The 16,828-nt window shown below is 40.1% G+C and overlaps 1 protein-coding gene and 1 long non-coding RNA gene across 10 annotated transcripts in view; one reads left to right on the top strand and one right to left on the bottom strand.

Annotated features, from left to right (window-relative positions):
- The window catches only part of frmd4bb (FERM domain containing 4Bb), a 317,520-nt gene that overhangs the window by 128,017 nt on the left and 172,675 nt on the right, over nucleotides 1-16,828 (bottom strand). For both annotated transcript variants that reach the window (XM_059944312.1, XM_059944313.1), the window contains exons 4-5: nucleotides 8,837-8,929; nucleotides 3,909-3,993 (exon numbers count right to left, since the gene is read on the bottom strand). In XM_059944312.1, the coding sequence (XP_059800295.1) occupies nucleotides 3,909-3,993; nucleotides 8,837-8,929 (178 nt within the window). The remainder of the gene's footprint in view (nucleotides 1-3,908; nucleotides 3,994-8,836; nucleotides 8,930-16,828) is intronic.
- The window catches only part of LOC132377875 (uncharacterized), a 66,851-nt gene that overhangs the window by 31,108 nt on the left and 18,915 nt on the right, over nucleotides 1-16,828 (top strand). For 3 of the 8 annotated variants that reach the window (XR_009506816.1, XR_009506814.1, XR_009506818.1), the window contains exons 2-4: nucleotides 5,448-5,623; nucleotides 7,971-8,132; nucleotides 10,278-10,367. This is a non-coding gene — a long non-coding RNA (uncharacterized LOC132377875). Of the gene's footprint in view, nucleotides 1-230; nucleotides 1,301-5,447; nucleotides 5,624-7,970; nucleotides 8,133-10,274; nucleotides 10,372-16,828 lie in introns of those variants that run through there. The other 5 variants (XR_009506819.1, XR_009506821.1, XR_009506820.1 and 2 more) reach the window with 5 other exon arrangements.

Genomic DNA, 16,828 nt, shown 5'->3' on the forward strand with positions numbered 1-16,828 from the left:
TGTGCCTCAACTCTCTTCTCCCTCACAAATGATAAACTGCAGCTTCATGCAATTTACAATAAGCAAGCGCTCCAGATCCTGTGCAGAACCAAGTTACTGCTTATGTAGCAGGAATTGATGTCGCTGGAAATAATAACCTTGTTGACAGAAAACTGAACATGATCTCTGGAAACTGTCCTTGTACACAGCGGCACATTCTACAAGGTGCCTCACTTTGTTGAAGGATCGAGACTTGCAATGTACTTAATGATCAATAACAAATTTTACAGCTCCTGAGGTTACACCTCAAGTTCTGCAAAACATTAAAAGCATAATATTCCAAAACCAGCCTTGTCTTAAGTACAGAGCTACATTTATAACATAGAAAATCTAGCAGTAGGTCATTATTTCACTTCACTTGTAATATTTGAAATTAGGGGTATCTAAAAACAAATCACAACTTTGTTCTTCATCACACAATGCTTTAAGTATTGAATAGCAATTTAAATTCAATAGGTTATCATTAAGGACATGCCTGTTTCAAGAATTTTTGTGATTAGAACAACCAGACATTTTCCTCTGGTGTCTGGATTTTGTCTTAAAGTTAGCACAAGGTACAAAATCCAAGAAGTAATGTTGATATCTCTTAAGATAGTGGATACGCAGGAAATATACGTACAGGAATATTTTTGAAGAAAGTAATTCATTTGGGAAGAACAGGATTCACAACTGTTGCCCAGCAAAATTAAAAGTTATAGAAATGTCAATAACATCCAATTAATTTTGAATGTGGAAGTTAGGAACAGGAGGGGGTCAATAATGCTACTGTTTTTTTTAAAAGACCGCCCAATAGTAACAGGGACATCAAGGGGCAGATAGGGAGACAGACTCTGGAAAGGTACTGTCATGGTGGGAGATTTTAATTTCCCCAGTATTATTTGGCATCTCCCTAGAGCAAGGGGTCAGATGGGATGGACTTTTTTAGGTTGGTTCAGGAAGGTTTCCTGACACAATATGTAGATACACCTACAAGACGATAGGCTATACTTGATCTGGTATTGGGAAATTAACCTAGTCATGTGTCAGATCTCTCAGTGGGAGAGCATTTTTGAGAAAGTGATCACAGTTCTATCTCTGTTACCATAGCTTTGGAGAGAGATAGGAACAGACAAGTTAGGAAAGTGTTTAATTGGAGTAAGGGAAAATATGAAGCTATCAAGCAGGAGCTTGAAAGTATAAATTGGGAACAGATGTTCTCAGGGAACTGTACCGCAGAAATGTGGCAAATGTTCAGTGGATATCTGCGTGGTGTTTTGCATAGGTACGTTCCAATGAGACAGGGAAAGGATGGTAGGGTACAGGAACCATGCTGTACAAAGGCTGTTGAAAATGTAGTCAAGAAGAAGAGCTTACAAAAGGTTCAAAATACAAGGTAGATAAAGATCTAGAAGATTATAAGACTAGCAGGAAAGCCAGAAGGGGTCATGAGGAGGCCTTGATGATCAGGATTAAGGAAAATCCCACAGCATTCTACAGGTATGTGAAGAGCAAGAGGATAAGGAGTACGAGAATAGGACCAATGAAGTGTGACAGTGGAAAAATGTGTATGAATCCAGAGGAGATAGCAGGTAACTTAATGAATACTTTGCTTCAGTATTCACTACGGAAAGGGATCCTGGCAATTGTAGGGATGGCTTACAGTGAATTGAAAAACTTGAGCGCATAGATATAAAGAAAGAGGTTGTGCTGAAGCTTTTGAAAGGCTCCTGTGTGAGGCAAGGAAGGAGATTGCTGAGCCTCTGGCAATGATCTTTGCATCATCAATGGGGACGGGAGAGGTTCCGGAGGATTGTAGGGTTGCAGATGTTGTTCCCTTATTCAAGAAAGGGAGTAGAGATAGCCAGTAAATTATAGACCAGTGAGTCTTACTTCAGTGGTTGGTAAGTTGACAGAAATGATCCTGAGAGGCAGGATTTATGAACATTTGGAGAGGCATAATATGATTGGGAATAGTCAGCATGGCTTTGTCAAAGGCAGGTTGTGCCTTACGAGCCTGATTGAATTTTTTGAGGATGTGACTAAACACATTGATGAAGGTAGAGCAGTAGATGAAGTGCATATGGATTTCAGCAAGGCATTTGACAAGGTATCTCATGCAAAGCTTATTGAGAAAGTAAGGAGGCATGGGATCCAACAGGACCTTGTTTTGTGGATCCAGAATTGGTTTGATCACAGATGGTAAAGAGTGGTTGTAGGTGGGTCATATTCTGCATGGAGGTCGGTCACCAGTGGTGTGCCTCGGGGATCTGTCCTGGGACCCCTTCTTTTCATGATTTTTATAAATGACTTGGATGAGGAAGTGGAGGGATGGGTTAGTAAATTTGCTGATGACACAAGGTTGGAGGTGTTGTGGACCGTGTGGAGGGCTCTCTGAGGTTACAGTGGGACATTGATAGGATGCAAAACTGGACTGAGAAGTGGTAGATGGAGTTCAACCCAGATAAGTGTGAGGTTGTTCATTTTGGTAGGTCAAATATGATGGCAGAATGTATTGGTAAGATTCTTGGCCGTGTGGAGGATCAGTGGGATCTTGGGGTCTGAGTCCATAGGACACTTCAAGCTGCTGTGCAGGTTGATTCTGTGGTTAAGAATCCTAGAGTGCATTGGCCTTCATCAACCATGGGATTGAGTTCAAGAGCCGAGAGGTAAAGTTGCAGCTATATAGGACCCTGGTCAGACCCCACTTGGAGTACTGTGCTCAGTTCTGGTCACCTCACTACAGGAAGGGTGTGGAAACCATAGAAAGGGTGCAGAGGAGATTTACATGGATGTTGCCTGGATTGGGGAGCATGCCTTATGAGAATAAGTTGACTGAATTTGGCCTTTTCTCCTTGAAGTGGCAGAGAATGAGAGGTGACCTGATAGAGGTGTACAAGATGATGAGAGGCATTGATCATGTGGATAGTCAGAGGCTTTTTTTCCCAGGGCTGAAATGGGTAATGTAAGAGGGCACAGTTTTAAGGTGCTTGGAAGTAGGTACAGAGGAGATGTAAGTTTTTTTTATGCAGAAAAGTGGTGAATATGTGGAATGGGCTGCCAGCGACAGTGGTGGAGGCAGATACGATAGGGTCTTTTAAGAGACTCCTGGATAGATACATGGATCTCAGAAAAATAGAGGGCTACGGGTAACCCTTGGTAATTTCTAAAGTAAGTACATGTTTGGCACAGCATTGTGGGCCGAAGGGCCAGTGTTGTGCTTTAGGTTCTCTAGGTGTCCGCGTTTCTATTTCCAGGATTTGCAAAATGCACATGTATTTAAAAGCTGTGAAATGGAAGCTGGTGAGAATAAAAATCTGGAGCAGCTAATTTTCTATGTAGATGGTAGCACAGCAGTTAGCATGACCCTATTACAACTCAGGGCGCTGGAATTCAATCCCGGCGTCCTCCGTAAAGGATTTGTACCCTCCCTACGGAATGTGTGGGTTTCTCTGTGTGCTCCAGTTTCCTCCCACAGACCAAAGATATACCAGGTAGGTTAAACGACCATTGTAAATTGTCCCTTGATTAGCTTGGGATTAAACCGGGGTTGTCAGGTGTTGCTGGGCTGCGGGATGGGATGGACAGACGAATAGATGGATAAACGAATAAATAAAAGAATAATTTTATTCTGGCAGAAAGTACTTAAGTGGTGCCTCTAGAAAGCTAAGAGCCATTGGAGTCAATGCTTTTTGATATCACCGGGGCAATTAACAATGCAGTGAAAATTTACATACTTGCAACTTAAATAGATTTGAATCATTATGATTCTAATCAAAAATCGTTACATTTTCCCAAAGGTGGTATGCATTCCACAGCAATCAGTATAATCTCTATTAAATTACAACCCACCAAAACACACTTTGATAATAAATTATGCTTAAAAGTCTTACCTTGTAAATACAGGACTTTGCATTTAAAAAGAATAATTCCACAGTGGTAATGTCCTTTAGGAATGATATGTTCTCAATATAAAACCTAAAGCAAACACATTGAGTAAATTCACAGAATATTTTTCTGCATTTTAATTCCAACAAAATGATCGTCATTTATTTTTATTCATCATCAAACATTACTTTTGTATCAGAGTAGCATTTAATAAATATATGTGACAAATCTGCTCTATTCAAAAACTATTTTCAAACACTGGTGCTTTGAGATGCTCGTGCATGCCACCAGGTGGATGGTTATAGATCTCAGGGAGCAAGTGTGAAGAATGATGAATTGGACTAATCAAGCCGAGAATAACCTTTACAGTGCTCAGTCTGAAATAGAGATATGAAAAGAAAAATTGGATGAGAACTCTAATGCAAGAACTATTCCCTGATACTTATTGCACACAGCTACAAATTAAAAAGTTGGAATGAAGAAATGTGGACACTTTGAAGCAACAGCTGTGCACGGTGAACTCAAATGATTTGAAACAGCCCTGCTGTAGATCTGCCCAGAATGGTCATCTTTAATGTGGGACAGATTGAAGCGACTCAGAAGGGAGTTATTTATTTTTTGCTTCTTTCCATAGCCAAGATTGTTGGTGTATGATTTGACCTTTCGTCCCAAGCAGAAGTAGTTAATGCTGCTGTACAAGTCAGTGAGTTTCAGCACCCTGGTCTGAACCCCAGGGGCTGAAACTCTTCCTACTCTATCCTCACACAATCATGCTGTTTAAACACAGATCAAAGGTTGGAATTCGGGCTCGTGAGCCTGCATTACCCCTCCTGAAGAGTAATGAGGATGATTTCTTTTCCCCAGAACAGCTGAAATTAATTAAGACTGTATGGCTCAATCGACTGAGCCTTAGTGAGTGTCAGAGATCAAAATTTCTGTAGGAGTAATTGGCTTTGGTACCAAGTCACTCTTTTCTTTCGTATTAGCAGTAGGACAACTAAGATAGATGAAAGGAATTGATTTCAGCTAGGTACAAGTTTGCACCAAGAATTTTAAATTCAATTAGTAATGAGTGAACATCAATCTTCAATTTTTCTAATGGATATCTGATGCAGTTTTGCTTTCATGTACATGCTCTGCATTTCAAACCTGATATTTTTAAATAAAAGGGGTAGGCATGACAGAATTAAAATATAAAAACAGAGCTTTTCACAATATACCATGCAATATGATAGTTTAAAAAAAATGGGTACACAAATTAAATTTCCATTATCTGATAATATTGTATCAGATGATTAAAACACTTTAAACATCAAAGTTCATACATTGAATGTGCAGCAGTGCTTCAGTGTTCTATCTTATTGTATAGTAATTTGTCTTTCCTGCAGGAGGCATCATACTCACTGAGTTCTTCGTAGTTAATTGTCTCATTTTTAATTTAAACAGAGAAAATATTCACATTACCAAACATTTTGAAAATGTACTTTCTGAAGCAATGATTCAAACAACTTTTAACTTTTACTGAAGTGATTGATTTATTCTAGATTGCAAGTATTTCCAGCCGTCTTGATCCAGCATCAATATTTAACAAGATCAAAGAATGGAGTGGTTCCAAAAATATTGAAAGATGTTTATTTGTGCTTTCAAAGCTTCAAATCTCAAGCTTCAGCAACAAAAGCCTGAGGTCCTCAAAATCCTACACACGATGGAATGATATAAGGTCAGAATTTTTAAACAGGTTGGGTTTACCATGGGTACAATAATACGAAATGTTGTAAGTGTCAGTAATAATGTTCATCACCGGATTGAAGAAACGAGCTGAAAGAATTAATGCCGACTCCACCCACCCTAGTAGTCACCAAATTACCATCAGGGAGACACAACAAGTCCATCACCACCAGAATTACATGTCATCTCTAAAGCTTTTTTCTCCCCCTGTAGCTATCCAGGTCCTCCACAAAACTCACACGGGTGTAATACCCCAAGAGTCTGTGTACAACATCTGTTTAATGGCTTCTCCTGCTCTCCTTATTCTGTTGAGAATGATTTAATCTGCTTGTATGTTCACATTCATTTAGGGTTGATTATCGATGTTTGCACATGTAATCGTTCTGCTAATTGTTGATTGGTCATTGCTGTTTGCAGTATTGCTTTACAAATTGTTGGCTATTGTGTTGTCTGTTATGGTATTGTCCTGTGTTTATGCTTGGCACTGAAACACAATTAATTCTAGTACACCTTACACACTGGCAATAAAGTGATTCTGGTAAGTTCACTCTCGTTTTGTGTGTTCTTTTAATTCCATTACTTAGATTCTGTATTAATAACTTTGAGAAATATTTTAATAGAGTCACAGAACAGTCCCTTTGGTCCATCTAGGCCTTGCTGAGACCACTTAGACTAAATTTCGACATTTTCTTACAAAGTCTACAATTGGTGAATGTATTTTATATATCATGCAGTCAGTTAGCTTTTCAGGGAATAATTAAAGTTCCCTGTAGGAAATTTCATGAATAATCAGTCTCTCCATCATTTTCCCTGCTATAATTAAGATACACCATAAGCCAAGTCCGAAACTGAGGCGGTACCTTCTACAGGTTTACAAAATTATGAGAGCTATAGATTAAGATATTTAGAAGAAGAATAGCCCTTAACTTGGCAGTGGATTATTGGGGCACCGTCTTTTAACGGTGTTTCTGTAGCAAGCTATTCTTGTTTTTACGAGGCCGAGTTGCTATCTCGACGCTCAACCCGACTTGGATTTGAACTCGGGAACCTTCGCTCCGGAGTCCGGCGCTGATATTATTGCGCCACCAAGCGGGAGATTGGATATTTAGTCAGATTCTTTTTTCCCAGGGCAGCGGAGACTGGAACTAGAGGGCAGAAGTTTAAGAGAAGGGAGGAATGCAAATAAAATCTGAAGAGCAAGCTTTTCCTCACAGAGTTGTGAGGATTTGAACTGTACAAAGGGTGTAGATACCTTTACAATGTGTAAAATACATTTGGAGAGGTACTTGAATAGTTAAGAATCTACAGGATAGAGGCCTAATGCAGGGAAATAGGATGAGCATAGATAGGCACAATGGTCAGCATGCTGAGGTGGGCAATACAGACCATCTTTCTGCTGGAGGTTTCTATCATTCTATGAAAACCAAGAGCTGAAAACAAAGTGTGGCTCCAGCCCAAGCCCTCTGGCTATGCCACAAGCCTGCCCAACGGCTGGACGCCAGGTGTATAGAGACAGGGTGGACGGCTGGACTCGGCCCCATCTCACACATACTGTATTTCACAGCTCAGCTTTGCAGTAGGCAGCTACAAAAGTCCGAAGTGCTCCATTGTGCACATTGTGGCTTGCCAGCTGTTCTCTGTGGCACAAGCATATGGCCCAAATGTGAATGGTATGCAGTCAGTACAACTGCAGAATATAACTGGCTTTCTGATAGACAACAGCAATCAGGGTTTAGCTTATGACTCCAAATTTGTCACAGCTGTTGTTCCCGAATTTCCTTGTCAATGAGTTGTAATCAATCTGCATGCCAGCGCCATTATGTTATCATATATTATTACAATGAGTTGTAAATCAATCTGCATGCCAGTGCCATTATGTTATCATATATTACTACAATGCAGCAACACAAGACCAGCTCAGATTTGCTTGGATGCATTCTTTCATTTATCATAGATTAATTGTTTTTTTGAAATGAATAAAGTCGATAGTGCAGCATCATCACTGATAATTGACTAGTTTTATTCGTAACTTGTGTCTAGTCTATCCAGCAAAAGACGGAAAACTGTCAAATGAAAACGGAATAATGTTATGTCATGATGTGTTGACCAAAAAGCTGTGGGAATGGCAGCAGCAACATACTACTGACGTTGGAAATCTGGAACAGAAGCAGAAAATGCTGGAAATACTTAATAGATCAGGCTAGATCTGAGCAGAGAGTAAATGAGCAAACATTTCAAGTTGACGTCCTTGCGTCAGAATACCCATGGAAAGGTTTTGCGTGTACAGTTTTGTAATTTCTGTTCCAAAAGTTGCACAGTCTTTGTCTTCTTTCTTTCAGCGTGATGATACATACCAGTTATCGAATTCATTCTAAACGAACTTCAGCTTGGTTTGGCGGGCTCTCATTGTAGATCCAAGGCATTTGCAGCTTCTGTCCACTTTGGGGCTTACAATGTGCATAAACAAGCAGAGTGCGTGTTCCACTCAGTTTTAATTAGAGGTAAGGCTCCAAAAGCACCAAACAAGCCCGAATTACAAATGTTATTTTTTTGAGTACAGGAATAGCAATCACTCGACCACTGAGCCTCATCTCGGGATTTAATATGCTGTTGCTAGGCAGCACTCAGGTTCCCTGCGCTCTCAACAGATAAAAGTAAAAGCTTCTGTAGTGTGTGTGAATAGAGAAACAAGCACCTGCTTTTTCTCCCCCCCCCCCAAATGGTTAACATAAAATTCAATAGGAGAGTTGGTGCAAATCTTGTACGATACAGCATGAACTTGTCACCCTGCGGCATTGGCTTCTGTTTGAAGCCAGGTTCTGTACAACTGTCAAAGAAAGCATTCACATTTTTAAAAGTTTCAGTGAGTTTGGATAATCCACTAGAGTTAAAAGCAGAGCCAGGTAAATTCAAAAATTACTGCTTTGGGTGACCAGTGAGGTATCACTTCATCTTCACAATATCCAATTACTGCACCTAATGCATACGGCTTTTGAGCAGAATATAATTAACACCCAATTTAGAAAATTCCGCCTCACTTACCCTCAACTTCCTTTGCTATCATTATGGCTCTTCACTTCAAACAAATGCCTTTTCAGTGAACCCAGACCATTACTATGAAGCTAAAAATCTGGAGCATCATCAGTTTTGTATTGTTTTCTTGGTGCATGTGAGGTCAGCTTTATGCAAATATATATCAACTCACTTGACTGAAAAGAATAAGGCCACCGGTTCTGTTTTCTTAGGCAAATCATGATCCAATACCCTGCGATCCAGCTGTAGCCAATTACTCTGACCTCTGTAGGGAAGAACATCTTGTGTTAGAAGGTCATAAATAATGGCATGTCATTATGCAATTCTATTTTTGAATACATAATAGGCATTTTTATTAATGAATTGAGTCTGATTGCAATGAAGCTGTTATATTCTCTCTGCTCACATGAATGTACAGGCACAATTTTCATTTTGCTCTGTGGTTTTGATGACATGCTTAACGGGGTTACATTGTGCTCCATCTGTTGGCGTGAATGCTTCACAGCTTTAAGTACCCGGTTGGCCCACATTTTCCAGTTGGACTCACTTTCAAGTTAACTTCCATAATTCTTTTTCAATGGGCAAATGATAAGAGATGGAGAATGCTAGTCTTCAGAACATAATGAATAATGGCGAGGATTTAATTGGTAAATTTCTCACAAGTGAAATACACTTGGAAAGAAACAACTTATTCTAATAGGTGTTACTGTCTAAATGGATAAAGGGTCAAGCTATCCTAAAGTATTTCTAATACACAGTTGCTTGTCATAGGGGCGGCACAACACTTTACCGTACCAGCGACCCAGGTTCAGTTCCCACTGCCACCTGTAAGGAGTTTGTACGTTCTCCCCATGACTGTGTGAGTTTCCTCCGGGTGCTCCAGTTTCCTCCCACAGTCCAAAGGCATAGGTTATTGTAAGGTCATTGTAAATTGTTTTATGATTATGCTAGGATTAAATGGAGGGGATTGCTAGGCAACCTGGCTTGAAGGGCTGATTCTTCACTGTATCTCAATAAAAATTAAAAAATAGTGTTGGGCTGTTATAATACGAGGGGTGATTGATAAATTTGTGGCCTAAGGTAAGAGTTAATTTTAGAAAACCCAGCACATTTATTTTTTCAACGTAGTCCCACACTTAGTCAAGCGGTTGCAGAGTATCTTGACCTTGGACCTCCAGAAAGTGCCCACAGTGTGGGTGATTGATAAGTTTGTGGCCCAAGGTAGAAGGAGATGAGTTATACAGCTCTCATTACATGCACATGCAGGTCAACTCTGAGTGATTATGCAGAAAGTTTGAACTTAATAACTCATCTCCTTCTACCTTAGGCCACAAACTTATCAATCACCCCTCGTATGAACTTACTGAGTGCAGTATGTGGAGATAATAACGTGGAGTGCAAAAGACCTTTTCTGTTAAAGCTTTTTTGTTTTTAATCAGTGTAATGTCCTGGATCACACCTCTGTTGTTATGCTGTAGGTATTTCACTTAGCAGCTCTGTAAGAGCACTCTCTTCTGCTTCAGCCTGTTTGGGTTATTGAAGATGAGGGATGATGTGGAATATGTGCCTTGATGGAATATGTTTCTTGATGAGGTTTTCTTTTGTTCTAGAAGAGATGAAGAGGGAAGTCATTTGTTCGGGGTGGACTGTGAGCAACGTTTGGAAGGTGGTGTGTGCTTTCATGTGGACCGAGGGCCCAGTCCGTGAGTAAGAGAGAATTTGAAGATGAGCTCCAACTTGACTGTTTAATTAGAATGGTCCCTTTTCTCGAGCGCACCTTAATCGCACGAGTTTGATGGGGTCAGAGGTTGTCTTCCCTAGACTTACAAAGCCAAGGAGACGGGGCTTTTCATCGGTAGGAAGTAACCATCTTCACAACTGACATAATAATAAAGTACTCCAGTCCAATAGATACTATTGTATTTAAATGATGCTTGTTGCTAGTTAAAAATAACTGGAGCTGGATTTGACTCTTGAGCCTAGATTTTCAGCACAAGTGCCGGGGTGTCCACAAATGAACAAAGTGCTATTGATCATTATGAAGAGAAGACAGAAGGAAATTGATTTAAAAAAAATACACTATAATTTAACAAAGACAAAAGGTAACCTCTCTCAACAAGAGTCACATTTTGCCAAAATACAAATGATTATATACTTACAATTTTCAGCCTGATCATGATATTTTTAAAAAATGGAAGATAGATTATCAATAGTTCTTTCCTTCCAACCTAATACTGCTGAGCAGCTTTGATCTAACATCAACTGCTTGAGAAATAATCAATTCTCTTTCGGACAGTACAGCACTTTTTTTTTGCCCCACTGACGTGCAAAAAATAGATGTAATTGATGCTCAACAGTTAACAATATACTTCCTTAACTGGTCTCAGAGTTACAACTTTTACTACAATGTGATGGTAAAATGTGTTTCAATAATACCAAGAGACAATACAAAATTTTGAATGATTTATATTAATTTAGTTTCATTTGAATTGTAAAGCAGAATCATTATCCGCATAACTGACTCATTTAAGCTGGTAGTTTTAATAGTATCATACTATTAAGATATTAAACACAAAAAAAAACCTGAAGGGAAACAGTCTTTCCTCAGCTGCAGTTGAGCATCATTTCCTGTAGACCTGAACCAGTTAATGAGGGAATAACCTTCTATCTTTGAATGTGAAACATGATCATCCAATGTTCCTTTGCCAAGACCAATTGGACTCAAGATTGCGAGGGAAAGCCCATTAAATAAACAGTGCCCACATACAGCAAGAAGGTGTTAATGGAGTAAGAGATCTTTCCCACAATAGGGCATGGTTTCTTGTACTATTTCTCAGATACCGGAGACAAACTTTAGTTTAATTGTATCACCTATCATTAAATCTCAGTTCATCTCTACGAACATCGTCAGAGAGCAATTCAGCTCTCTGCAAGTGAAACATCCGGTCCTGAAGAAGGGTCTCAGCCCAAAACATTGACTGTATACTCATTTCCATAGATACTGCCTGACCTGCTGAGTCCCTCCAACACTTCGTGTGTTGCTTAAGTGAAACAAATGCTAACATTTAAAAAAAAGCCTGAATATTGTTCACTAAAATTACTCTTACAACTGCAATTATTGGAATATTGTATGCGAAAATTGCCCTAAATTCTCCCCATAACGTTGATGTCCTTACTAATCAAGAGCCTATCAACGACTGCTTTAAATATACCTCGTGACTTGGCCTCCACAGCCATATGTTGCAATTTAATTCCACAGGTACACCACACTCTAGCTAAATAAATTCCTCCTCATCTCTGTCCTAGAGACATCCTTCCATACTGAATCTCTGTCCTCTGGTCCAAGACTCTTCCACTATTGGAAACACCCTCTCCATGTCTGCTCTAGGCTTTTCAATGAGATTGAAAACTGACCCAGAGCCATCAAATGCTCTTCATAGCACATCCATAGATTTGTTTGTGTTGTGTTATTTATTAATTCCCAGCTGGCTCCATGTTGAATTAATTTTCAGCTTGCTGAGATATGTGACGGTGTAGCTTCCCAAATATTCCTTACAGGTTGTGGTGTTATTATGTCAGTGATTTGGATGATAGAATTGGTGGGAGTGGCTTTGTGGCTGGGTTTTCGGATGATATAAAGACAGGAAGAGGGGCAGATGATGTTGATGAAGCACAGAGTCTGCAGAAGGACATACAGATTCAGAGAATGGGTAAAGTGGCAGATGGAATTTAGTTTGGGGAAGTTTATGGCCATGCACTTAGGTCGAAAGAATAAAGGCGTAGACTGTTTTCTAAAGAGGTAGAAAAATTCAAAAATCAGAGGTGCAAAGGGATGGATTACTGCTTGTAATTTACTTTAAGAACTGAAGACTGATCCTTGTTTACGACAGGAAGGAAATGCTCTCTTCTCATTGCTGCCATCAGCAAGGTGTTACAGGAGCCTCAGGACTCACACCAGCAGGTTCAGGAACAGTTATTACACCTCATCCACCTCAAGCCAAAGGGGATAACTTCACTCACAAATGTTTCCACAACCCATGGAGTCTCTTACAAGGACTCTTCATCTCATGTTCTCATTACTTATTGCTTATTTATTATTATTCCTTCCTTTTCGTATTTGAAGTTTGTCGTCTGTTGCACATCGTTTGAGGTTCCAAGTTGGTGCAGTCTTTCACTGAATTGAATTGACTTACTTCTTGCATCCTTCACATACATGAAGAGTAAAAATCTTTATGTTATGTCTCTGTCTAAATGTGCAATCATTGTAATTTATAATAATTTATCATAAATAGAACAGTCAATATAACATAGAAATACAATTGTATCAGCATGAGTTAATCAGTCTGATGGCCTGGTGGAAGAAGCTGTCCCGGAGCCTGTTGGTCCTGGCTTTTATGCTATGGTGCCGTTTCCCAGATGGCAGCAGCTGGAATAGATTGTGGTTGGGGTGACTTGGGTCCCCAATGATCCTTTCAGCCCTTTTCTCACACCTGTCTTTGTAAATGTCCTGAATCGTGGGAAATTCCCAACTATAGATGCGCTGGGCTATCTGCACCACTCGCTGCAGAATCCTCTGAATAAGGGAGTTACAGTTCCCATACAAGGCAGTGATGCAGTCAGTTAGGAGGCTGTAGAAAGTCATTATGGTTACTAATCTATAATGGCTTTATTGAGTATGCCTGCAAGGAAATGAATCTCAGGGTTGATATATGGTGATATATAAGTACCTTGATAATAATTTTACTTTGAACTTTTGAGCTTTGAAGCTGAGCAAGTAATATTGGTTGGGAGTTTAATTTGCACAACTCTCTGATCCTTGTAATGGTCAGCTGCTGTGATAGAAAGCTGAGTAGGAAAAAAAGGCCCCCACCTGGGTCCTGGACAGTGAATATCCACCACTATCTAACAAAGTTTGGGCTGGCATTGGAGGGGGTCCAGAGGAAGTTGACAGGAATGATCATGGGAATGAGAGAGTTAATACTTTAGAAGCGTTTTATGGAGTTTAGAAAAGTGAGAGGGTGAAGAGAGTCTCATTAAAACTTATTGAATTTTGAAACATTGAGATACAATGGATGTGGAGAAGATGCTTCCTACAGTGGGGTAGTCTAGCACCAGAGGGCAGAGCCTCAGAAAAGCATCTCTTTAGAACAGAGATGAGGGGCAATTTATTTAGTGAGAGGGTGGTAAATCATTGGAATTCATTGCCACAGATGGCTGAGCAGGTCAAGTCATTGGGTATAGTTAAAGTGGAGGTTGATAGGTTCTTGGTTAATAAGGGTGTCAAATGTTTTGAGGAGAAGTCAGGAGAATGGAGTTGGGAGGGAAAATAAATCAGCCAAGATGAAATGGCAGAGCAGACTTGATAAGCTGAATGGCCTAATTCTGCTCCTATGTCTTATGGTCATATTCCCTGTTTACTTAAACTCCCAACTCCAGCTGATTGAAAAATGACAAGTTTCTCACACGAGTGGACAAACATAGGGATCTTGGCATCCAGAATCAGGTTTAATATCACTGGCATATGTTGTAAAAATTGATGTTTTGCTGCAGCGACATACAAAATAAAAGCTATAATTTACAATAAGTATATATAAAAATAAATTAAACAAGTTGTGCAAAAAGAGAGGGAAAATACTGAGGAAGATTCATGGGTTCATTGTCCAGAGATCCAATGGTGGAGGAGAAGAAGCTGTTCCTAAACACTGAGTGTGTATCTTGAGCCTCCTGTACCTCCTCCTTGATGGTAGCAATGAGAAAAGGGCATGTCCTGGGTATGGGGGTCCTTAATGATGGATGCCACCTTTTTAAGGCACCACCTTTTGAAGGTGTCCTGGATGTTGGGGAGGCTAGTGTCCCTGCTGGAGCTGGCTGAGTTTACAACTTTCTGCAGCTTTTTCTGATCCTGTGCAGTGGCCCCTCTATACCAGACAGTGATGCATCCAGTTAGAATGCTCTCCATAGTAAATCTGTAGAAATTTGCGAGCGTCTTTGGTGACATGCCGATTCTCAGCAAACTCCTAATGAACTATAGCCACCGTTGTGCCTTCTTTGTAATTGGATCAATATGTTGCGTCCAGGATGTTGAGAGATGTTGACACCCTGGAACACGAAACTGCTCACCCTTTCCACTTCTGATCATCCCTCAATGAGGACTGGTGAGTGTTTCCTCAACTTCCCCTTTCTGAAGTCCACAATCAATTCCTTGGTCTTACTGATGTTGTTGTTACAACACCATTCAACCAGCTGATCTGTCTCACTCCTGTATGACTCCTCATCACCATTGAAATTCTGCCAACAATAGTTGTGTCATCTGCAAATTTATAGATGGTGTTTGAGCTCTGCCTAGCCATATAATTGAGGGGTTAGAGAGAGTAGAGCAGTGGGCTAAGCACACATCCTTGAGGTGCACCAGAGTTGATTGTCAGCAAGGAGGGGATGTTACTTCTGATCCACACAGAGTTGGGTCTCCTAGTGAGGAAATCAAAGATCCTGTTGCAGAGGGACGTTGTTTTGGAGCTTGTTGATTAGAACTGAGGGTATGATAGTGTTGAAAGCTGAGCTGTAGTCAATAAACAGCAGCTTGATATAAATATTACTATTGTTCAGGTGATCAAAGGCTGGGTGGAGAGCCAGTGTAGGCCTATTGAGGCTACAGGCAAATTGTAGCAGGTCCAAGTCTTGCTTAGGCAGGAGCTGGTTCTGGCCGTGACCAACTTCTCAAAGCACTTCAGGACAGTAGAAGTGAATGCCACAGAGTGAAAGTCATTGAGGCAGGTCTCCCTGCTCATGTTGGGCTCTGGTACGACTGTTGCCCTTTTGAAGCAGGTAGGAACAACTGACTGCAGCTTCCAAGCTGACAGATCTCTCAGAGTTACCACACAAGTTGATAGTGTGGTTAAGGCGGCCTATGGTGGGCTGGCCTACATTAGGGGTTTGAATTCAGGAGCTTCAAGATAATGTTGCAGCTGCATAAAAATTTGTTATGGCCATACTTGGAATATTGTGTGTGGGAATAATGGTTGCCTCATTATCAAAAGGATGTGGAAACTAGAGAGAACACAGAGAAGATTTACCAGGATATACCCTGAATTCAAGAAAGTGCCTCATGAGGAAAAGTTAAGCAAGCTAGAGCTTTTCTCTTGGAGATGGAAGAGGATGAGAGGCAGCTTAATAAAGATTATGAGAGGCATAGACAATGTGGACCACCACCTTTCTTCTTGGGTGGCAATGGCAAATACCAAAGACATCTATGTAAGTTGAATGGAGGAAAGCTTAGAGGAGATATCAGAAGTAGGTTTTCTCCCCCACACAGAGAGAGGTGGGTGCCTAGAACATACCTCCTAGGATAATGATAGAGGCTGATACAACAAGGACGTTTAAGACAAATGGATGTAAGAAATAAGGAGGGTTATGGACTGTGTAGGAGGGAAGGGAGTAAGTTGATTTAGATCAGCACAACATCATAGGCTGAACGTCCCACACTATGCTATGAATGATGCTGTATGTAATTAAACTTATAATCAGACTGAACCCTGTATATAAGGGACTGAAAAAGGGATCACTAGATGAAGACATTTAAGCTAATTATTCACTATTTTGATGGAATAGATTATTTGTTTCAAGGAACTTTATCTATTGTCATTATAACATATTGTATTATATTTTAAATTATTATATATCAAATCTACATTATTTAAGGAGTCTGCTAAAGTTTCCCATTAGGTTAATCTGGATTACATTCTTAAAACATAAAAATAGATTATTACAAGAATGTTAGATTTTCTGCTTTGGTGACCTCATATGGTACCAATCCATTAAAAATAAGAAACTTCCCTTCCCAACATTGAAGTAGGTGTGGACTGCAGTACACAAGAAGGAAACACAGTAATGTTGAAATCCACTAGGAGTTTAAAGTGTTCTATTGCCCTTTGTTTCTCTTATTCATTCAGGAAGTGGGTGTTGTTGGATTGGCCAGCATTTACTGCCCAACCTGAATGATCTTTGGGAAAGCTGAGGTGACCTGCCTTCTTGATATGTGCTGTTAAGGTGGTGTTACAATGTAGTTCAGCAAAAAGCTCCAGTATTGCGACTCAGTAATCTAATAAAGGAATAGTGATATTTTTCCAAAGCAAGACACTGTGCAGTTTGCAGGAAAGCCTGACAG

The sequence above is a fragment of the Hypanus sabinus genome, chromosome 19 (genome assembly GCF_030144855.1).
Source record: "Hypanus sabinus isolate sHypSab1 chromosome 19, sHypSab1.hap1, whole genome shotgun sequence".
Taxonomy (NCBI): Eukaryota; Metazoa; Chordata; class Chondrichthyes; order Myliobatiformes; family Dasyatidae; genus Hypanus; species Hypanus sabinus.